This window comes from Talpa occidentalis, unplaced genomic scaffold (assembly GCF_014898055.3).
Source record: "Talpa occidentalis isolate TD23 unplaced genomic scaffold, MPIMG_talOcc4v2.1, whole genome shotgun sequence".
In the NCBI taxonomy this organism is placed as follows: Eukaryota; Metazoa; Chordata; class Mammalia; order Eulipotyphla; family Talpidae; genus Talpa; species Talpa occidentalis.
In genome coordinates this window covers 69,094,696-69,120,123 of record NW_026555331.1, presented here as the reverse complement: position 1 = coordinate 69,120,123, position 25,428 = coordinate 69,094,696, and the positions used below count along the sequence as shown (strand labels likewise).

The window sequence follows — 25,428 nt, the reverse complement described above, 5'->3', positions numbered from 1 at the left end:
GTTTGCCCAAGATGCTCGCCAGTACCAGCAACACAGTGTCCCAAGGCATACGGCAAATTAGAAAACAGACAGTAAGGAGTAAAAAACCACACGCAATCCATCAACTCCTCAGGAAAAAAGCACACCACAAAAAGAAAACCACCTACCAGATTGCAACGACAGTAACTTGGAAGAACTTCTGAGTCTTCCAGAAAGAGAATTTAAAATTGCCGTGATTAAAAAACTGATAGAAGTCATAAAGGAAAACAATGATAAGGGAAAAATAATCAATGATCAGAAGAATGAAAATGAGTCCCTAAAGAGGGAAGTAAAAGAAATGCAGGGGATCAAAGAATTAATGGAGGCACTAAAAAAGTCTGGGAAAAGCAATGAAAGCAGAAAAGATGAAATGGAAGAACGAATAAGTACTCTTGAAGACACAGAAATAAAAACAACCAAAACAGAAAAGGAAAGAGAAGTACGAAGGAAAAAGACTGAAGAAAGACTTTGGGAACTCTCTGACTCCATGAGGAAAGGAAATATAAGAGTTATAGGAATCCCAGAAGGAGCAGAGAGAGATGTTGGAACAGAGAAAATATTCAAGTAGATAATTGAAAAGAACTTCGAAATGTGAAGGAGCTGAAAACTGATATACAAGAAGCAAGAAGAACACCAAACTTCCACGACGAAAGGAAAAATACAGCAAGACACATAATAGTAAAGCTCCCAAGAATCAAGGACAAGGAAAAAATAATGAAGCTAACAAGAGGGAAGAAACATATAACATTCCAAAGAAAACCAATCAGACTGACATCAGACTTCTCCGAAGAAACACTACGGGCAAGGAGAAAGTGGAGGGACATAGTCAACAGTCTCCAAGAAAACAGATGCCAACCAAGAATACTCTATCCCGCAAATCTCTCCTTCCTCTATGAAGAAAGAATAAGGACCTTCCCAGACAAACAGAAACCCTGGAATTTCATTACGACTAAACCCCCACTCCAAAAAATACTACAAGGAGTCCTAAAGCCAGAACCTCAGAGGGACGGACAACAACAAAAGAAGGTAAAAAAAAAAAGTTATTAAAAGAACAAATAAAATCAAAGGAAAGACAAACACAATGGCAAATATAGATGCTAACATATCAATATTAACTCTAAATGTAAATGGACTAAACTCTTTAATAAAAAGACACAGAGTTGCAGGCTGGATTAAGAAACAAAACCCAACCTTTGCTGTCTCCAGGAAACACATTTAGCTACAAAAGATAAAAATAGACTCAAAGTTAAAGGATGGAAAACAATCCTACAAGCAAATGGACCAAAAAAGAAAGCAGGAATAGCTATACTTATATCAGGTAAAACAGATTTCAAACTCAAAAAGATAAAAAGAGACCCCAATGGTCACTACATTATGATCAAGGGGACAATACTTCAAGAAGAAATAACACTCATTAATATATATTCACCAAACAAAGGAGCACCAAAATATATCAGACAACTCTTGTCATCTCTGAAAACAGACATCAGAAAAAACACATACATAGTGGGAGACTTCAACACACCACTATCAACAATGGATAGATCAACGAGACCAAAAATAAGTAAAGACACTAAAGCTCTAAATAAAGATCTAGAGCGCTTGGGCTTAACAGACATCTATAGAACACTAAACCCAAAAAAACCTGACTACACGTTTTACTCAAGTGCACACGGATCATTCTCCAGGATCGATCACATTCTGGGACACAAGACAAACATCAACAGATACACCAAGATTGAAATCATACCAACCATCTTTTCTGACCATGAAGGCATCAAACTAGAAATAAACCATAAAAAGAAGGCAAGGAACTCTCCTACCTCATGGAGATTGAAAACCACACTTCTGGAAGACCACTGGACTAATGAGGAGATCAAAGAAGAATTTAAAAAATTCTTTGAATTGAATGACAATGAGGACACCAATTTCCTAAATGTATGGGATGCAGCAAAAGCAGTAATAAGAGGAAAGTATATAGCAACAGAGGCTCACATCAAGAAACAAGAAAGAACTTAAAAAATCAACCTAATCTCGAAGCTCAAAGATCTAGAAAAAGAACAACAAACTGGAACGGGGTGGTCCCAGGGAAAGGTGATGTCCCAGTTCCCCTGTCCCACCCAAAAAGGTGTGAAGCTGAGCAGGGAGAAGTTGGAGAAGAGACTAGAGAAGGAAGAAAGAAAGATGGAGAGCCAGACGGAGACCTGAAGGAGGCACACAGAGCAAAGAGACATGTGAAGAAGCTGCACTTGCTTCTCTGCCTTGGCCTTGTACCATGGATTTGAGCAACATGTAAGGAGACACTTGAAACAGACATGGGTAAAAGACCCATAAGGAGGTTAACAATGTCAGCCTTTATATTGATTTTGATTTTGCTATTTTCCTTCCAGACTCGTCTGGCTGTTTCTGCCTCTTTCCTGTGGGTTCCCACCAAAAGATGCCTTACACTTGTGGCAAGTTTTGGGGCCTCAGCTGCCCCACTTTGGGCCAACCCTGTTTGACTGGGTATTTACCCATGAGGGGATGGGTAACTTTGGGTGCTTGATTTGGAAACTTTATCTTTCCCATCTCGTCTCTTTATTGCAAACTAATTATATTCAAGTTACTTTCCATTAAAGGTCTTGCACACTAGAATATGTTTTCTCTTGATGGGAGAACAGATTTATAGAAGGCAGGTTTGGGGGTCCTGGGATGCCCCTGACCCTGCCCAATAACAAAATCTTTCTTAATAACCAAGTTGTGATATAACAAGATCCCCAACTTCTGGGATGTCATAGATTTCAAAATGCTGAATATTGTATTTTGAATATAGATTATTCCCTCAGAATTTTTGAGAGGTTATTTTCAAATGAGAGTTTTATTTATACCAATTAGATATTATCCATTGAGTTTGATTATGTTTTGTGTTATTTCAGGAATATTTAGTACCTGTTCTGCTGTGAGGTGTATTTACACCTTGGTTTCAACAAGCTTTTCATATAATAAATTATGTACTAGTGAAAACAAGAGAGTGGGAGATATCCTTATGTTGTTTCTATTAAAAATAGCACCAACTTTCAAAGTCATACTTAAAAAAAATGCTTGCAATATACTTTGTTCATTAATGCTTATAAGAGTTGCTGAAATCTTACTTCTTTAGAAATACCTTGAGGTAGGCATGAAATATCCATAATATAATGAAATATTATGGTAATAAAATTAGTATCTTATGGAAGAAATTAAACTTTCAATAGTTTGCAAACAGAAGCACAATTTATTTCACAGAAAGTCATGAGTAAACAAAAATATATTTACATTAGAATATATAATATACTGTATAAAAATTACTTGACATTAAATATGAACTTAACGTGAAGTATGCAGCTGTAAATTGTAAGACCAGATGGTTCCATAAATCCAAGTAGAAAGGTAGGGAATATGTATTTGTTGGTTCTTTGTGAAACTGTTTTATTTTAAAGTAGTTTCTTTTTTTAGTCAGGTGATATGTCTTAGGAAATGTACCACCGGCCTAAGGTGTTATATTTTCATTTTTATAAAGAATGGAAAGAAAATCATTTTCTGTTTAATAGTCAAGGAATGTTTTATGCTCTACATAAAATCAATTTTATCAGTAGAATTTGATTTTTTTGATTTATAGCATAAATGTATGTGTCAAATATAGAGTTTGTGGAAATAAGTAGATTGGTAATAAGGACTTGTAAATATTATTTATTTGTATCTGTAATGTCTATAGTATTATGCAAAAACTTGATAAATTGATTAGAGGTTACTGAAAATTATCCTAAATGTTGATGTTAAAATGTCAAGTGTGTTGCATTTATAATTTTTTAGCATAGGATTCTAAAAAGGAAGTTCCTATAGCAACAGAAGGGTTTTTATATTTTCTACAGGTAAAAGAACAATGGTGGGAATTTTAGAATGTCAGGGAGCAGAGGGGAGAAAACTATTTGTGAGATTACATGATAGGATAAGGAAAAACAGTAACTGGAATAGGGAAATCAAATTCTTTCCATAACCCAGCTAATAATTGCCTACGAGTAAGTTAGTTAGACATTTTCAATTTTTGCCTTTTAATCTTAAAAACTTTTTAATGAATTAATCTTTCAGGTCACTTCCAGATTTGAAAACCTATTATATAAAAACAAGGAGGGTAAAGAACACCAAAATATGATGTGAGATACTTTGTATTTAATAAATTATGTTCAGAGATACAAAAGATTAAATGTCAATGAAAATTTAAGAAATGTAGCATTACCTTACATGTTGATAGAATAAGATTCTTAACTTTCTTACACTGTCCATTGATTTCATCATTTCTAAGCTTGCTTGCTAGAATCATTTTATGATTACAAATTTAGGATTTCTCTTGTGAGTTTGCCCTGTACTCCTTTCATAAAATTAATATCAGTCAATAAATAAAATCAACACTTTGAACATTTGCTACTTAGAAGGCTCTGTTCTCAACTTCTCTTTGGTCCTTATGCTTCTCTTTCTGTTTTCTGTAAAATCTTACTGGCTTAGCACATACCTGTGGCACTGACTTATTATTTTTCTGCTGGATTAAAAAAAAGTAACTCCAAATCAAACAATTAACTCATTTCGTGATTTAAGTGAATCCAAAGTAGATTAAATGTTTTTATATGTACTGTGCCAACTTGTATGTTGTTTTCAGATTATATGGAATATTATTGACTGAGTAGCACTTCCTCATGTATTCAGAAAAATGGAGACCTCCTCATGGATAAAAGGAAAGTGATCTTTGACTAGAACTTCCCCTGACTTAAGTAATAATAGTCATTCTGTATCTGATCAGTATTAATCATTTCAGTGTGCTAAAAAATACTAACTTATATTCTAGCTATCTCCTATATAATTCATACCATGGCACACATCTCATTCTTGCAAGTTTATATCCAGAATCTGTATATAGCTCCCAACTTGCCTCTGCCATTTCCCTGCCTTCTGTGGCAATGCTGCTAGTGGTACTGGTGCAAATTAAAGGCTTTCTGAACTGACTTGTAGTGCACTGCTGGTGGAAAGACAAATAAATGAAAAAGAAATACATTGAACTGGTCTTTGAAGGAAATTATCCTACTGAATGACATCCAATTATCTTTAGATGTATTGAATATATTACTTTATACACTTTTAGATATAGCTTGTTCATGAGTCAGTATAGAAGACATTTTAAATAATGCATCAATATATAGCATTTGGACAGTGAAATAAAGCCATGAAAGAAAAGCAAGAAGTTGGCAATACCAAAGAGGAATAAAAGAGGTATCTAGGAATAAAGATTCCTTGAAATGTTGGACACTATAGTGTGATTTTTTGTTAAAAGAAAAGGCTTATGGACTAATATTTGGTTATTAAGGGACTATGTCAGATTGGACAGTATTTCAATATCCAATATATACTCATTTTTGTACATCGCACATTAGTAAATATTTTATTAAAGTCAGAATAGTGAAGCAACTCTAAATCATGCAACACAAAAGACATGGATAATTTGGAGGTTGGTTATTTATGAAAATGAAGACATGGAAAAAATATAATTATCTTCAAAAGAGAAAGCATACCTTATATTTTTCCACAAGGGAAAAAACAACCAAATAGAAATCTAACATGATCAATTTGATCTTAGTTCAATTGTCAAATCAGTCCTAACAAAAAGAAGAGGGCCTCACTGGTGGTACAGGATTAAAGTCTCAGCAAGCACTGTCAAGCTATCACTAGCTACTGTGGCATGAGTTCAATCCCCATCCAGGGAGCCAGCCCACATGGCACAGCAGACCCCCTCCTGTCTCATCCACTCTCTCCTCAGCAGTGTATTTCAGTCAGTTTGCTTGTTCTATTCCCCATTCTGTCTCTGGTGAATCTTCTCACCCCCCCCCCACACCTCTGGACTAGACCACAGGTCTTATATGCATAAATAAATAAATCTTAGAAAAATAAGAATGGTAATATCATACTTACAAACTATAAGCTATATTACACAGCTATAGTAATTCAAACAGTGTGGCACTAGGCTAAAAATAAACACATAGACCAATGATGTAGAATAGAATTGAGAGCCCAGAAATTATCACACACATATGCATACTTCATAATTAAGGAGCCAACAGTGGAGGAAGAAAATGGAGGAAGAAAAGTCTCTTAAAAATATAGTGTTGTGAAACTGGACTGCCACATACAAAGAAACTAGACCTCTATCTCACACCATATACAAAAATTAAATCAAATGGATTAAAGGCTTTTATGTAAGATTGGAAACCTTAAAATACTTTTAAGAAAATACAGGTAAAACACTCCATGACGTCCAGTAGTATTTTGTTTCCCTTGGCGTTGGAGTCATATCTTTAAAGACACCCATGAAGTGAATGTTGTGGAGTATTTTAGTGTTTTGCTCATGTTTTCTTCTATGCATTTTATAGTTTCAGATCTCACATCCAAGTCTTTAATGTATCCCTTATCTCAGCAACTTTACTTTCAGAATTCTGTAAGACTCTAACATGAAAATATAAGCATATAAAATGCAGTTGCATAAATTTTGGCATATACAAATATACCTGTTAAATATAAAGCATAAATTAAAAATGTCAATTATTGTAAATAGTGTTCCAATAAGCATAGGGGTGCAGGTTTCCTTTTGAATTAGTGTCTTTATGTTCTTTGGGTAGATTCCTAGGAGTGGAATCACTGGGTCATATTTAATTCCATATTTAGTGTTTTAAGTGATGGCCACAGATTTTCATAGTGACTGTATTTGTTTATATTCCTACCAGAAGTGTAAGAGGATTCCTTTTTCACCACATCCTTCCCAGCAATTATCATTTCTAGTTTGTTTTTGTTGTTTTTTTTTTTTCTCAATATGGGCCATTCTCACAAGTGTGAGGTGGCACATCTCATAGTGGTTTCGATTTGCATTTCCCTAATAAGTGATAGAAACAACCCAAATACCCCCAAATAGATGAATGGATCAAGACGATGCAGTATAGGCACCTCCCTGGGGGTGCAAGGGGTTAAGACACAACACATGAAGCTGTCCACACCCTCTGTAGCATGAGTTCAATCCCCAGCTGGCCAGAGAGCAACCCACATGGCGAGGCAGACCTCTCCTAACTCGACCACTGCTCCCCTCAGCAGTGTATTTTAGTCAATCTGCCTGTTCTGTTCTCCACTCTGTCTCTGGTGATTCCTCTCACCCCCCACACCTCTGGCCTGCACCCCAGCTCTTGTATGCATAATAAATAAATCTTAAAAAAAAATAAGATGTGGTATATATACACAATAGAATACTACTCAGTAATCAAATAACCGTATGTTGTTTGCAGTAACATGGATGAAGCTGGAAGGGATTATGCTAAATGAAATAAATGAAAAGGGAAAATATTAATATTGGATGGTTTCACTTATATGTGGAATATAGAGAAACCAAATGAAGGTTTGGAAAAAAGACAAAACTTGCAAACTGACTATAGATCTGAAGCCTATAGGAGGTGGGGGGTAAGTTGAGAGGTCAAAACGGAAGAGGGAAGAACACAAAGGTGGAGATAGATCACAGGTGGTATGGTGGTGGGAGAACAGGGACTAACCTGAGGGGAGAAATCAAATACTGTCCAAAAATTAACAACAATTTAAGAAAATAAACTAATTTAATTTAAAAAAGATTAATTATAGAGCTATGAGATGATATGTGGAAATTTACACAAGGTATGAAGCAAACATAAATTGACAACAAAATGTCAAAAAGAAAAATCAACATGGTATTTTAGAGAAATTTGAAAGAGTTATGAAATTAATGGGTTAGAAGTAGAAAATAAAGTTCTTCTTAGAAAGTGATAAATAATATGAATAATGAAGATAAAATCTACTTTATTTCTATTTCTTTAAATGAAGTACCATTGTTTCACATCCTTGTTAATTTTTGACAGCATAGGATTTCTCCTTCAGGTGTAGTCACCTCGCTTTCCCACCACCAAAGCACCCATAGTCTTCCACCATAGTTCATTGTGCTCTTCTCCCCATTCTAACCCCTTCCCTGCTGTTCCTGGATGCCTCCGATATATAACACCACAGTTTCACCACCCACACAACTCTCTGACAGACAAGTCCATGTCCATATTTTGCATCTTATACCTTCCAAGTACAAAATATAATAAGGTATAGTTGTCTAAACTAATTACATTTACATTTTAGTACTTTCAAACTATTTAGAGTAATTTCAATATATTTACACATTTAGAAAAGGGGCTTTTGAAGTATTTTTTATTGCACTTAAATTCAAATTTTGAACTTGCTGATAATCAGTATTGACCAATAAGCTAATTCATGAAAATGAAACTGAATAAATAGACTCACTGAAAAAAAAAAGTCTCTAAAAGTAATCTATAGAGTTGAAAGTCAGTTTAGTAATACTTATCTTGTAATAAAGATAAATGACTAGAGTGGTCATTTCAATCCCAAACAGCACTCTATATTTTCCTTTAAGGTAATGTCAATTAAAACAATTAAGTAACATAAGGATCATTATTTTATTTGTTTTACATGAAATTAAGATTAGAAAGGACAGTGAAGCATTCTTCAATGGGAATGAAAACATGAGTAACATGGTGTACTGGTAAAGATATCAATAATAATTTCTAGGTCCTTTAATATAACCCTCTTTTTTCCAGGAAAAAACTTAACAACTTTGGGACTTGGGGATGGACATAATATGAGGGATACCAACACTTCTAGACTATTATTTCAGACCATTTAAACCTATGACCTACCTGAAACCATACAATACTCTGAGTGAATTGTATACAATACAAAACTATACAATACAAAATTATACAATATACAAAACAATACTCTTAATGTATTGTATACAATACAAAACTATACAAACTATACAATACAGCATAATCTGAGTGATTTAATTGGTCTGCAATTTAGATACAGTGATGCTGGTGTTAATTGGGAAGAGTAAGAAATCCATGACATAAATAAGTAGCCCCCTTTCAAATATTTAGCAGATATCTTTATTTAAAGTTCCTCTTTTTTAAAAAGTTTTATTTATTTATTTATACAAGCACTGGGGTACAGTCAGAAGCGGGGGAGGGTGAGAGAATTCACCAGAGCCAGAACCAGAATAGGGAGCAGAACAGGCAGACTGATGAAATACACTGCTGAGGGGAGCAGCAGGTGGCAGGAGAGGTCTGCATGTCATGTGGGACCCTAACCTGGCGGCCAGGGATCGAACCAGTGCTACAGAGGCTATGGGCAGCTTTGTAACCCAGCGCTCAACCGCTGCGCCACTGGGGAGGCCCTAAAGTTCCTCCTTTTGAGAATATCTTTTAGTTTGTTCTTCTGAAAAATATCATGCTTGTTATTCAGAAAGTATAAGGAGAATTAAATCTTGCATCCATATCCAGTGATACTTATTATAAATTATTTATAAATTATATATATATCTATTATAATATAATTTATAAATAATTTCAGATTCCCTTTATTATGACTAAAACTATATACATCATGTTTATATGTTTAGGTGATTTTTTGCTTGAAATGATCTGAGCCTTTTTGTGTGAAAAGAAGTGTGCTGCCATGTGCACAAGAAATTTTGGGAATGACAAAACCACAAAACAGGATACTCAATATTTCTATCCAGATAGAAAGTAGATGTTTATTATTGGCTAATGAATTTCCAAATATTTTTTGAGTAACCATTAGTATTCTTGAACTTGAACATATTTCTATCCAGATAGAAAATAGATGTTTACTATTGGCTAATGAGTTTCCAAATATTTTTGAGACACCATTAAGGAGTATTCTTCCCCCTGGCCTGTTAAATATTTGCATTACATATTGCATAGTAAATATTGCTCACAACAAGAGACAATCACTCATCCTGGTCCTGAGAAGTCCAAATTGCATAGAACATTGGAGCAATGGACATAAAGGATGGGCAGGAGAGGGAGGTGCCCTCATTGAATACCTCACTGTTTCTGCACTATGCACCTGCTGTCAGAAGAGGCTGCAGGTTTTCCATATATTGGAAATGCATGTGACCACAGTGGCTCCTGTATTAGCAAAGCATCAGAGCAACAAAACCATGTTGCCTGTGACAGCTATATGCTCACATGTAAGAGCATCACTATGCTCAGAATCATCAGGCCAGTAGTTAAGTTCTAGATGATAGCAGACAATACATCTTTTCCCTGGTTCCAGGTTCATCACTTATTCCAGTCATCTAATATTCTTGAGCCTTACTTTTATGACCATGACTAAGAAAAATGGAATTAAAATTTATAAATGGAATATCCAACATGGAATTGGGAGCCATTAGGAGACTATAACTTTTGGATATCTATCAGGTTAGACTACTCAGTAACCTGGATTTAAAACCACTTACATCACCCACAGTTAACCAGCTTCCTGACCCCCAGCATTTGGGGAGCTTGGAAAGAGGATATGAGCCTACCTGTAGACACTGACAAACACTACCCAATTTTTGCTTCAAAGAGAACAATCTACATTGAACTGAAATGAAGACATCCCCTGTTTGCACAATTTTTATGCTTTTAAATAATCGTATTGACCCACAGGTAGGAGGCACTTCTGACTATATAAACTCTGTAATTTTCCCCATATGGGAGTACTCACACAGTCTTGCCCAAGAGGGGTTTCTCAGGGGCCTCCCTGAAGCTGTCCGCAGCCACTGCAGCATGAGTTCGATCCCCGGCCAGGGAGCAACCCACATGGAGTAGCAGACCTCTCCTGTCTTAACCGCTGCTCCCTTCAGCAGTGTATTTCAGTCAATCTGACTGTTCTGTTCCCTGCTCTGTCTCTGGTGAATACTCTCAACTCCCACACCTCTGGCCTGTACCCCAGTTCTTGTATGCATAAATAAAATAAATCTTTAAAAAAGGAGGGGTTTCCCAAGAATTGCAATCCCCTAAAGAATCTAAATAAAAACTTTGTTTTCACTTACAGATTAAGTTCTGTTTCATGATTGAATTATATTTTATAACTTTTCTCATCTATTAAAAGGGATAGAACCACATTTCTTAAGGGGTATTGACGATCAGTAGATGTTTATGGAATACCTTAGGTAGATTTTCATTCATTATAAGTGATTCGGTAGATGTTATTTGACTAAAGAAAGTTCTTCTTCTACCTCTATCATAACTCCCCCAATTTTCAATGAATATGGCTACATTTTATGGAGAATTAATAGTCTAGGCTAGCAGATTTACTATGATATTTTTTCTCTTGTCTTTGGTCAACTGACCCCCAGGAAATATATACATCATGCACCAAATGAATATAGCTTGATCTTCAGTATAGCTATTTGAGCCACAGTAAGAATGAAACCCCTCACCACTCTATTTTTTTTAAAGATTTATTTATTTATTATTTATATAAGCACTGGGTACAGTCAGAAGCGCGGGAAGGTGAGAGAATTCACCAGAGCCAGAGCGGGGAGCAGAGCAGACAGAAGGACCAAAGCACACTGCTGAGGGGAGCAGCGGGCGGCAGGAGAGGTCTGCGCACCATGTGGGACCCTCCTCTGGTGGCCAGGGAGCAGCCGGGGATCAAACCGGCGCTGCAGAGGCTGTGGGCAGCTTCGCAACCCAGCACTCAACCACTGCGCCATCGGGGAGGCCCCCTCACCACTTTTAATAAGCTGGTGTGAATGAAAAGAGGTTAGAAAAATAATTTTCTTCCTTCCTGTCATCATTTCTATCAACTCAACGTGATATCCAAATAGGTACGGAAGTTTTTATGTTATTTTCTTTACTTAGATAGCATAACTTTTGACACTGGAAATAAAATACACACACACACACACATATCAGTAAATCTGGACCCAGTTAGTGATGCTATTACTGACCTTCACAGCAGTCTTGCCACACTCGCAAGTTGACCTTTGGTATCTCTGTGCAGCTCACATACCCCTGTGGATATTCTGCCCTCAGGAAGACATCCTCCTGGATTTGCTGAATGTTGTCACCATTGTCACAAAGCACACGGCCCAATGATACCTGTTTCAGTTGAGTGAGTTGTTCAGGGGTAAACACTCCAGGGTTTTCATACCAGAACCTGATGAACAAAAAAGAAAAGTACAATGTGTCGGGTCTGCAGACTGTTCACTGGGCAGCAGGCAGAGCAGTCATAATGAGCAGGGATGCTGAATAAAAAGAGGCATATGTCAAGGATTACACTTACCCTCCAACTGAGGATACCTTGAACTGCCTCCAGTATTTTTAAAATTCTTAAATGCAATGCTTTCAAACTATCAATTTCTGTTCATGTTTTAGAATATGATTCACAGTAAAACTCCAGTTTTTTTCTTTAAAAAAAAAAAAAAAAAGGAAAGGGGCCTCCCTGGTGGCATAAGCAGTTAAGTCGCAGCACAAGCTATCCACAGACACTGAAGCACAAGTTCGATCCCCAGTCAAGGGGGTGACCCAGAAGGTTCCTGGCTTCAATCATAAGGTTCCTGGCTCACCCGCTGCTCCCCTCAGCAGTGTATTTCAGTGCAGATCTCTTTGTTCTGCTGCCCACACTGTCTCTGCCCACCCTACCCACACTCTGAATCCTCTCACCCCAACCCGTACCTCTGGCCTGCACCCCAGCTCTTGTATGCATAACTAAATAAATCTTTTAAAAATAAAAAAAATGGAAAGCATAACTCTTAATCTAAAATTCATGCACTGACCTTAGGGCCTTAGGAATTATATGAATACTTTAATACTGACATACTTAAATAAAGGGAAATATCACTTAATTTTTAATATGTACCAGTGATAATATCTATTGACTAATTGCTATAAACACATACAGTTTAAAATGAAAGGATACATTTTAAAAAACTATTAAAGTTCATCCTGTTTTCATTGAAAAAATATTTGAGTACCTTATGCAAAGAGCTTTTTTCTAAAGTTACATATGTAATTGTAAATTAAGATAGAAGCAGAAGTTTCTGCTTGCCACTCACATGATAGTATGGAATGCATTGTTTCCCAATATACTCATACATTGAAATCGTAAGGTGCAATACCTCAAAATTCAACTGTATGTGGAGATAGGATCTTTAAAGAGGTAGTTAAATAAAAATAATGTCATTAGGGGGTCATAATCCAATGTAATGAGTGTCCTTATAAGAAAAGCACATGTGGGCCCAGGTACAGAAGGAAGACCATGTGAAGACAAAGGGAGAAGATGGCCATCTACAAGGCAAAGATGAGAATTCAGAAGGAAGCAAACCTCTAGACCTGGATCTTGGACTTCTGGCAACCAGAACTGTGAGACTGTAAGTTTATGTTACTTACGCCACTCATTCTGCAGTAGTTCCTTGCTAGGGCAACCCTAGAAAACTAATATACATGGGAAGACAACCTACTCAAAAAATGAAGTTTTCTCAAACTTGTTCAGCTTGGATTATCTCTATTCTTAAGTTATAATTGATAAATTATACATGTTAGCCAAAGTATGTGATGCAAAAAATCCAGAGTGCTAAAAGTATTTTATAAAAAATTCATCAAATAAAATATTATACTATTAATATTTGCCAATGTATAATAAAATAATTAAATATTTTATTTCTTTACTGTTCATATATGAAATAGTTTGGGAAGAAATATTTTAAGCAAAGAATAAACTTTAGTAAATTTTAACAAACACCTAAGTCCTTGGCAGTGTTTCAAAGTCTTTTGTATTAATTTTCTGTAATACAAAAAGTTCAATTGTCAGCCAAATTCACAATACTCTTAGCCTCTTAGAACTGTATTTTATTAATGATTTGGAAAATTCAAATTTGGAATACAATTGGTTCAAGTGATAAAAGAGAGCTAACACCATATTCCATACCAACTCTGGAAGGCTGCAGAGTTTTGAATTTTCTTAGTTTTTATACTTTTATTCAACATTAAAAAAAAATGCATGACTAAGTTGCATTCTTCCACCAACTGCCTCCTATAATTTAATAAATACAAGCTTATTGACAATAAACACTTTGGACAAACAGATTTTTGCAATTATTTTCCATTAGTAAATACTCTCAGCACAAAATTCTGTAAGATATTCTGTCTCAGGTCAACAATCTTCTTCAGTGATAATGGAAGAATGGAGTTTCAGACGAACTGATAAATCCTATCCTCCCAACATCACTTACAGTTGCCACAATCCTATGCAACAGTTACTATTTTTTAAAAAGATTTATTTATTTATTTATACAAGCACTGGGTACAGTCAGAAGTGTGGGAGGGTGAGAGAATTCACCAGAGCCAGACTGGGGAATAGAACAGGCAGACCGACGAAATACACTGCTGAGGGGAACAGCGGGCAGCAGGAGAGGTCTGCGCACCATGTGGGACCCTCGCCGGCAGCTGGGGATCGAACCTGCGCTGCAGAGGCTGCTGGCAGCTTTGCAAACCAGCATTCAACCGCTGTGCCACTAGGGAAGGCCCAATAGTTACTATTTTAATACGGATTTTATAGATGGGGCTGCTTAGAATGCAATTATAATGGAAAAGGGAACAGATTCAAACACAGGGCAGAGAGTCTCCTGCATCCTATTAGCCACTGACTTCTACCACCTGCCTAGACAGTTTCTTTTCTTTCTTCCTTACAAAAATTACAATATGAATGCAATTTGGTATCATCATTACAAGAAAATTATTTATTGTATTCAATATAAAGTATAGAAAATAGGGAATGGCACTATCATGTTATAATACCTATTTTTTTTAAATATTAATTTATTTATTTATACAAGAACTGGGGTACAGCCCAGATGCACATGATGGTGAGAGGAATCAACAGAGAAAGAGCGGGGAACAGAACAGGCAGAATGACAAAATACACTGCTGAGGGGAGCAGTGGGCTCAACAGGAGAGGCCTGCCACGCCATGTGGGACCCTCCCTGGCTGGTTGGGATTGAAGTGGCCCTACAGAGGCTATGGACAGCTTCACAGTGCGGTGTTCAACATCCTGCACCACCAGGAGAGGCCCTATCTATATTTATTGAAAAATAAACAATTTCATTATCTTTGATTAGTATAATAGTTAATCCATCACCTGTCTCCATCTCTTAGCCGCTGAAACTGTGTAACAAGCAGACACATAAGTGTCGGTCCCACTTGGGTTCCAGAGATCAGATCTTCTACCATTAGGGCAGGCCAGAAATCAATGTTGTCTGGAGTGCCATATAATCTGAAACAGAAACATGCAGATATGACACACTTAGGGTCTGGAAGTGACAGAGATTATTTTTATAAACCACTAAGTATTAATTTATTATATGCACACAACAAGGAAAGGTAAATATTGTTATTATTCCCATTTCACAGGTAAAAGCATTGATATTGATAGAAAAAAATAGGGATCACCAGCTGACACATATCAGAATAGTGGCCTAACCAAGAACATTTAACACCAAAACCATGTGATAGTCATTGTGTTGCCATTTATAATTATCCAACAAGTAGATATGGAATATATGGAATAACTATACGTGTGTGTGTGTGTGGTATTGCAGGGGTAGTGTAGGGTAAGGTAAAAGCATCAGGCTTTTCTGCCCTCCTGCCATTAGGATAGATGATGGAACCCTGTGGTCCTGAATGCATGCCTGATGGCGGGCACCTGGAGTAGGGTGTGGGCATATCTAGATGAGATTCACCTGGGCTAAGACTGGGCTTTTAAGGGTGGCACATGGGGACACCAACAGAACCCAAGAGAAGAAACAGAGAAGCAGAAGCAGAGAAGCAGAAGCATAACCATGAGAAAGCAGAGCAGCAGAGACCACCAGAGAACACCGGAGAGCCCAGAGTGAAGACTTGCTGGGGGCTGGGAGGTCTGCCAGCCTCCCGGCCCCCCAGAACCTCTGCCTGCTGTGTACCTGGTAAATCCCAATAAAAGCCTTCAAAAGCCACCAAGGGCTCCAGGACTCTCTCCTCCTTTTGTCTGTCTACTTGGGTCATAGAGATTCTGCTCTGTGTCCTTCCTCCTGTAAGCAGGTTTTCTATAGCCCAAGCAGACAGGTGAAGGAGGAGTCTGGAGCCCTCAGTGGCTTTTGCAGGTTTTTATTGGGATTTCACCAGGTACATGGCAGACAGGCCGGCATGCCTCCCAGCCCCCGGCAAATCTTCACTCTTTCTGGGCTCTCTCGTGTTCTCTCATGGTCTTGTTCTCTCTCTTCTGCTGGTCCGTTCTACTCTTTCACTTCTCCATCCTGATCTTTTCTGGTGTTCTGCTGGTTCACAAAGCCACCCACTCCAGGTGCCTGCCATCAGGCATGCATTCAGGACCCCAGGGATCCATCATCAATCCTAATGGTGGGAGGGCAGAAAAGCCTGACAATTATTTAACCTACATGTATGTATACATAGATGTCCAAATAGTTCTCTCAGAAGCACATAGACAATAAAAAGTTAGCTCTCAAATTAGTGTTGTTTTGTTTTTTTTTTTTTTATTCTTCACGTGGATACTTATTAGTTGGATTCCTGGGTCATATGGCAGGTCTATTTGTAATTTATGGTCCCCACAAGAGTGGAATTTATTGTTTCTGGTCTCTTTAAATGAATCATTCTCACAGGTGTGAGATAATACTCCATTGTGGTTTTGATTCACATTTCTCTGAAAATAATTGATGATTAACTTTTTTTTATGTGACTGTTGGAAATTTGTATGTTTCCTTTGGAGAATTATTAGTTCTCACTTAGGTTATTTATTTTCTTTTTGTATGAGTTCTTTGTAAACATTTGATATCAATCCCTTATCAGTTGTGTGGTATGAAAATATTTTTTTCTCATTCAGTGGAGAGACTTTGTTTTAGTTATATTTTCTCTCATGGTGTAGTAGCTTTTTAGTTAAATGTTGTTGCATTTGTTGATGGAGGAAGCATTATTGGAGAACTCCAGAGGCAAGAGCACAGCGTAAGGACTACTGGCTTGAACCTGAGGCCCATGACACAAAATAGCTATAGCTTGAATCAGGTCAGGACATTTGAACTTCCTAAGAAGAGGCTACTAAAAAATTCCACACTGGGATATTTGAAACACCTGCCACACCCCACCCCATCCTGAGACATCCAAAATAGATGAAAACATCTATCCCAGTGTGAGAGCGCTAAAACACTTGCTATCCTTCCTCCCAATGTTGAAACACTTTACAAAATGAATTTGAAATGTCTGGCTCTACTGGAGGTGATCCTCTGATGTAAATGGTCCCAGTCCTCTTTTATAATCACTACCCCTACCCAGTACCAGTCCATTAACTGCTCCAAGTACAAAAATAATAGTTGAACATTTACCTTAACTAAAACCCACAGAAAATTAAATATGAGAAGACAGAAAAACACAATAAAAATGTTAAAAGAAAAAAATCCTGAAAGGAGCCCTGGCTCAGTGGAATTATACAGCAAGGCATAAAGGGGAATTCAGGGCAAGGCCTGGCAATGCTGATTGAAGCTAAAAAATAAAAGGATGTAAGATAGAGATTATGAAAATATAGGCACTTACAGTTATAGATAATGGAGTTAAGAAACACTGTATCTGGGGCCTCCCTGGTAGCACAAGGGGGTAAGATGCAACCTAAGAAGCTGTCTGCAGCCTCTGCTACACAAGTTCGACCCCTGGCCAGGCAGGGAGCTACACACATGGCGCAGCAGACCTCTCCTGTCATGCCTGCTGCTCCCCTTAGCAATGTATTTCAGTCAGTCTGCCTGTTCTGTTCCTCACTCTGTCTCTGGTGAATCCTCTCACTCCCCACACCTCTCAGTTCTTTTATGCATAAATAAATAAATCATTAAAACAGAAACACTATATCTGATTTTAAAATATAATTAAGGGTCTTAATATCAGACAAACAGAAGCAATGGAGAGAATTAACTTGAAAACAATATTGAGGAAACAGGAATTGAGGAAGGTAGAGAAAAAAATAATTTAAAAAAAGGAGACAGTATAGGAAGTCTCTAGGACAAGTTAAAGAGAAATAATATCTGGATAAGAGGAATTCCCAAATGAATGACAAAGAGAATGGCATAGAAAATCTGTATAAGAAACAATCACTGAAAGCAATTAATCCAGGAAATGAACCAGAAGTTGTGATTCAAGAGAGCCAAAGAGTTTTAAGCAAAACAATGGCAGATAAACATATAACACATAATAATAAATCTGTTGAGAACTAGTAAGAAGAACTAATGTTAAAAGTATCAATAGAGAGAAGAGACTGAGGAAGGAAGGAAGCAGGATGGAGCCAGGAGACCTGGAGGAGGCGCGTGGAGCCTAGAGACACGTGAAGAAACTGTGCTTGTCTTTTGGTCGTGGACTGGGTGACACAGATGTGGCACAGTTATCCCAAGATCCATCCATGACTGCCACATGGAGCACATCTGATTGCATTTGAATTCCAGCTCATCTGGTCACACCGTGTGGATTTAGGTTACCAGTTAATTGAGGGCTGCAGCCTTAATCATCTTTGTTTGATTAAGAATATTGTCCAGAAAGAGATTTATTTATTTGGAAGGGGGCGGAGCAACATGGCGGCGAGGAGACGCTGCGAGTAAGATCTCCCATTAAAAAAAGTGAATAGGGAGGAAAAGCGGCAGGTCCCAGTGAGAACTGGGACACGGAAGATAAACGGGTGACTCCACCAAACTACCCGAAGAAGAAAGTGGCCATAAAAGAGGACCAGAAGGGAGGGAAGCGCAGAACCCTGCTCCCCTCCCCCGCCCACAGAGGCGGCACTCTCCGACCGGCAGAGAGGGAGAAAAACAACAAACCAAAACAACCAACAAGAACAAACGACGCAGCAAGCAGGACTGTGAGTGGAAAGGAACTATTGCAGCCACCACACCCCGTGAACAGGAGCTGAGGCGAACCCTGCAGGATTCACCGCGGCGGTGAGCGAACGGCTCCGGGCGCCATTAGAGAAGAACAAAGACCCCTGGAGACCCGCACACAGCCCGGGCTGCAGGTAAGCTGGCGCGGAGAGCGGCGCGCTCGGGGAGCTTGAAAAGCAAGTGCAGACCGGAATCGCGGCTGCCCAGGTACCCGCGCCTGCGACCTAGGCTTGCGGGGAGACGACCTAGGCTTGCGGGGAGACACGCGGAGGTCCTCACTGACGTGAAGGTCCCTCCCTGAGTGAGCAGGAACCAGGCACCCAGGCACGGGAGCGGTGCAAAAGGCGCCATTCCCGCGCCACTGAACTGGGCTACAGCCCACGTCCTGGAACTGAGGGCTTTGAACTGAGACCCGGGGCACGAAAATTCGGGGCGTGGGTTCTCCACGACGGTGGGGCACAAGGCAGACACAGCACCCCAAAGCTGTTGAAGTGTACCCTACCATTCCCGCTCTGTTCCCTGTCCCACGGGGTGGGGGGAACAAAAAACAGCCCCCCAAGGACAATAGGAGAGATCTCTGGCGCCACCTAGTGACCAGGAAAAAAAAAGTCACTAACACCCCATAGAACAGGAAATTTCTTAAGACTGCTTGAAAAGGGCAGAAGGCTTCTGCAGTGGCCAGCCGGGAAGTTATTCCACGCCAGGCCCCTTCCGACCAGCAGTCTGAGCCCACAGAGGGAGCAGGCACCCACGTCCGGGCAGACCGGGGCGCAGAAGAGTGTGCCTGAAACCGGAGGCGCAGGGACTGCATCCCGCTTCGCCATTTGAGAACAGGGACATTTCTTCAGTAAAAACTGCCTAAAACCAGCAGAAAGCTCCCCCAGAAGACAGAGATGGCTCCTGGAAGAGCCAGAGGGGAGCGGAGAAGTTCACCCAAGATGTCAGTCAGTCCGAGCAACACAGTGTCCCAACGCATACGACAAATTAGAAAACAGACAGTAGGGAGTAGAAGAACCACACACAACCTAAAAACTCCTCAGGAAAGAAGCACACCACAAAAAGAAAACCACTCCCCAGATTGCAACGACAGCAACTTGGAAGAACTTCTGAGCCTTCCAGAAAGAGAATTTAAAATTGCCATGATTAAAAAAGTGATAGATCAGAAGAAGGAAATTGAGTCCCTAAAGAGGGAAGTAAGAGAAATGCAGGAGATCAAAGAATTAATGGAGGAACTAAAGAACTCTGGGAAAAGCAATGAAAGCAGAATAGATGAAATGGAAGAACGAATAAGTAATCTTGAAGACACAGAAATAAAAAGAACCAAAACAGAAAAGGAAAGAGAAGTACGAAGGAAAAAGAATGAAGAAAGACTTCGGGAACTATCTGACTCCATGAGGAAAGGAAATATAAGAGTTATAGGAATTCCAGAAGGAGAGGAGAGAGATGTAGGAACAGAGAAAATATTCATGGATATAATTGAAGAGAACTTCCCAAATGAGAAGAAGGAGCTGAAAATTGATATACAAGAAGCAAGAAGAACACCAAACTTCCACGACGAAAGGAAAAACACAGCAAGACACATAATAGTAAAGCTCCCAAGAATCCAGGACAAGGAAAAAATAATGAAGCTGACAAGAGGGAAGAAACAGATAACATTCAAAGGAAAACCAATCAGGCTGACATCAGACTTCTCTGAAGAAACACTACGGCCAAGGAGAGAGTGGAGGGACATAGTCAACAGACTCCAAGAAAACAGATGCCAACCAAGAATACTCTATCCCGCAAAGCTCTCTTTCCTCCATGAAGAAAGTATATGGACCTTCCCAGACAAAGAGAAACTCCGGAATTTCATTGCGACTAAACCCCCACTCCAAAAAATACTACAAGGAATCCTAAAGCCAGAACCTCAGAGGGACGAATAACAACGAAAGAAGACCAAAAAAAAAAAAAAGTTATTAAAAGAATAAATAAATAAAATCAAAGGAAAGACAAACATAATGGCAAATACAGATGCTAACATATCAATATTAACTCTAAATGTAAATGGACTAAACTCTTCAATAAAAAGACACAGAGTTGCAGCTGGATTAAGAAACAAAACCCAACCTATTGCTGTCTCCAGGAAACACATTTAGCTACAAAAGATAAAAATAGGCTCAAAGTCAAAGGATGGAAAACAATCCTACAAGCAAATGGGCCAAAAAAGAAAGCAGGAACAGCTATACTTATATCAGATAAAACAGACTTCAAACTCAAAAAAATAAAAAGAGACCCCAATGGTCACTACATTATGATTAAGGGGACAATACTTCACGAAGAAATAACACTCATTAACATATACTCACCAAACGAAAGAGCACCAAAATATATCAGACAACTGTTGTCCTCTCTGAAAACAGACATCAGAGAAAACACATATGTAGTGGGAGACTTCAACACACCACTATCAACAATGGATAGATCAACAAGACAAAAAATAAGTAAAGAAACTAAAGCTCTAAATAAGGACCTAGAGCATTTGGGCTTAACAGACATCTATAGAACACTAAACCCAAAAAAAACGGAGTACACATTTTTCTCAAGCGCACACGGATCATTCTCCAGGATCGATCACATACTGGGGCACAAGACAAACATCAACAGATACACCAAGATTGAAATCATACCAACCATCTTTTCTGACCATGAAGGCATCAAACTAGAAATAAATCATAAAAAGAAGGCAAGGAACTATCCTACCTCATGGAGATTAAAAGCCACACTACTGGAAGACCACTGGACTAACGAGGAGATCAAAGAAGAAATTAAAAAATTCTTTGAATTGAATGACAAGGAGGACACCAATATCCTAAATGTATGGGATGCAGCAAAAGCAGTAATAAGAGGAAAATATATAGCAATAGAAGCTCACATCAAAAAACAAGAAAGAACTCAAAGAAACAACCTAATCTCGAAGCTCAAAGATCTAGAAAAAGAACAACAAAAAAACCCCAGAACCAGTAGAAGAAAAGAAATAATAAAAACCAAAGCAGAAATAAATGAAATTGAAACTAAAAAAACAATCCAAAAGATCAATGAAACCAAGAGCTGGTTCTTTGAAAAATAATAAAATAGACAAACCCCTAGCCAGGCTCACAAAGGAAAAAAGGGAGAAAGCACAAATACACAGAATCATAAATGAAAGAGGAGAAATCACAACGGACACAGCAGAAATCAAAAGAATAATCAGTAACTACTATGAACAGTTATATGGAAACAAGTTCAACAATCTAGAGGAGATGGACAAATTCCTACAACTCTACAATCACCCAAAGCTAGATAAAGAAGAAATAGAACACCTAAACAGACCAATTACAAGCAGCGAAATTGAAATGGTAATTAAAAACCTCCCCAAAAACAAAAGCCCAGGACCTGATGGATTTACAAATGAATTCTACCAAACATTCAGAGACGAATTAGTGCCTATCCTTCACAAACTCTTCCAAAAAATTGAGAAGGTAGGGACAATACCAAACACGTTCTATGAAGCCAATATTACACTAATACCAAAACCGAATAAGGACAACACAAAAAAGGAAAACTATAGGCCAATCTCCCTAATGAACACTGATGCAAAAATCCTCAATAAAATTTTAGCTATCAGAATCCAACAATGTATCCATAAGATAATTCACCACGACCAAGTTGGATTCATTCCAGGGGCACAAGGATGGTTTAACATCCGAAAATCAATCAACGTTATCCAACACATCAACAAAAAGAAATATAAAAACCATATGATAATATCAATAGATGCTGAGAAAGCTTTCGACAAAGTGCAACACCCATTCATGATAAAAGCCCTTGAAATTCTTGGGATACAAGAACATACCTCAACATCATAAAGGCCATCTATGACAAGCCAACAGCCAGTATCATTCTCAATGGTGAAAAGCTGAAAGCAATTCCATTAAGATCTGGAACAAGACAAGGATGTCCACTCTCACCACTGCTTTTCAATATAATACTGGAAGTCCTAGCCAGAGCAATAAGACAAGAGAAAGACATCCAAGGAATCCAAATAGGAAAAGGAGAAGTCAAACTATCACTATTTGCCGATGATATGATAATATACATAGAGAACCCCAAAATCTCCACAGAAAAACTAATTCAACTCATCAATCAATTCAGTAAAGTGGCAGGATACAAAATCAACACGCAAAAGTCAGTAGCCTTCCTATACACAAACAATAAATCTGAAGAAGAAGAAATCAAAAAAACCACCCCTTTTATTATCGAAACAAAAAAAATCAAATATTTGGGAATAAATCTAACAAAAGAGGTAAAGGACCTATACAAAGAAAACTATAAAACACTGTTAAAAGAAATAGAAGAAGACACAAAGAAATGGAAAGACATCCCCTGCTCATGGATTGGAAGAATAAACATTATTAAAATGGCCATCCTACCAAAAGCAATATACAGATTCAATGCTATTCCAATCAAAATCTCAATGGCATTCTTCAAAGAAATAGAACAATTATTGATGAAATTCATATGGAATCACCAAAAACCCCGAATAGCCAAAGCTCTACTGAAAAAAAAGAAGGAAATGGAGGCATCACACTCCCAGACTTCAAACTATACTACAAAGCCATAATCATCAAAACTGCATGGTATTGGAACAAGAACAGACATACAGACCAATGGAATCGAATAGAAAATCCAGAAATAAACCCACAGATTTATGGTCAACTAATCTTTGACAAAGGAGCAAAGACTATGCATTGGAGCAAAGAAAGTTTGTTCAATAAATGGTGCTGGGAAAACTGGGTCGCTACATGCAAAAGAATGAAGCTTGACCACTACCTCACACCATACACAAAAATCAACTCAAAATGGATTAAAGAACTAGACATAAGACCTGAAACCATAAAATACATAGAAGGAAATATAGGCGAAACACTACGGGATTGCACATCAAAGACATCTTTACAGACACATCACCCAAAGCAGTGATAGTGAAGAGAAAGATAAACAGCTGGGACTACATCAAATTAAAGAGCTTCTGCACAGCAAAAGAGACAATAACAAAAACAAAGAGAAACCCCACCAACTGGGAGAACATTTTTGCACCCAACACTAATGATAAAGGACTGATCACAAAAATCTGCAAAGAGCTGATGAGACTCAGCAACAACAAAGAAAATAATCCAGTCAAAAAATGGGCAGAAGAGCTAAAAAGAAACTTCTCTGAAGAGGAAATGCAAATGGCCAACAGACATATGAAAAAATGTTCAACATCACTTGTAATCAGGGAAATGCAAATCAAAACTACCATGAGATACCATCTCACACCAGTGAGAATGGCACATATTAAAAAAACTAGCAACAACAAATGTTGGCGAGGATGTGGAGAAAAAGGAACTCTTGTGCACTGTTGGTGGGAGTGCAAACTGGTCCAACCACTATGGAGAGCTGTGTGGAGATTTCTGGACCTACTAAACATAGAGCTTCCATATGATCCAGCAATTCCACTCCTAGGTATTTACCCAAAGGACACAGAAACATCAATTCCAAAGAGCACCTGCACTCCTATGTTTATAGCAGCACTGTTTACAATAGCTAAGCTTTGGAAACAACCCAAATGCCCAAAAATAGATGACTGGATCAAGAAGATGTGGTACATATATACCATGGAATATTACTCAGCATTCAAAAAAGATAAACACATGCAATTTGCAGCAACATGGATGGCACTGGAAGGGATCATGCTCAGCGAAATAAGCCAAAAAGAAAAAGAAAAATACCGGATGGTCTCACTCATAGCAGGAATCTAGAAAACTTAAATAAGGGACCAGGAAAATGAATATAAGAAAGTGAAAATCAAAATCAACAAAAAACTATGAACCAGAGACACTTGTTGGGGGGTGGGGGGCGGGAGGGGAAGGATTGGGGTCAGAATGGGGCGTTTGCAATTGTATGGGGGAATATAAAAATAAAATTTAATATTAAAAAAAAAAAAAGATTTATTTATTTATTTATACAAGCACTGGGTACAGTCAGGAGCACGGGAGGGTGAGAGAGTTCGCCGGAGCCAGAGCGAGGAACAGAACAGGCAGACTGGAGAAATGCACTGCTGAGGGGAGCAGCGGGTGCGGCAGGGGAGGTCTGTCACGCCATGTGGGACCCTCGCCTGTGGCTGGGGATCGAACCAGCGCTGCAGAGGCTGCGGGCATCTTCACAGCCCAGTGCTCAACCGCTGCACCACCAGGGGAAGCCCCACTTTACATTTTTTTTAATGAGAGAAAGGAAAATTATCTTACTCCTTTTATTTCCCAGTGAAGGAACCAGTTTTTACTGAGACTTAATTGTCCACTGTTGAGTATAGGAATTGTTTAGCATCCAAATTAGTTCATTGTTGACAAGGCTTTTCTTGACTTTGTTTTAGAACCCACAAACTAGCCTATTTTCTTGTAGATGACTAAAAATTGCCTATGAAGTTCCATCTATAGTATAAACAGTTCAGAATCACCTTTTTAAAGCTTTAGGATTTGTTCTCTAACTCCAGACATCCATGAGTAAGATGTGTGAAT

General features: G+C 38.3%; 1 protein-coding gene across 3 annotated transcripts in view; it reads right to left on the bottom strand.

The window, feature by feature from the left end:
* The window catches only part of PXDNL (peroxidasin like), a 628,077-nt gene that overhangs the window by 16,108 nt on the left and 586,541 nt on the right, over positions 1-25,428 (bottom strand). For all 3 annotated transcript variants that reach the window (XM_054692271.1, XM_054692273.1, XM_054692272.1), the window contains 2 exons: positions 15,091-15,225; positions 11,903-12,111 (listed from right to left, as the gene is read on the bottom strand). In XM_054692271.1, coding sequence (XP_054548246.1) covers positions 11,903-12,111; positions 15,091-15,225 — 344 coding nt within the window. The remainder of the gene's footprint in view (positions 1-11,902; positions 12,112-15,090; positions 15,226-25,428) is intronic.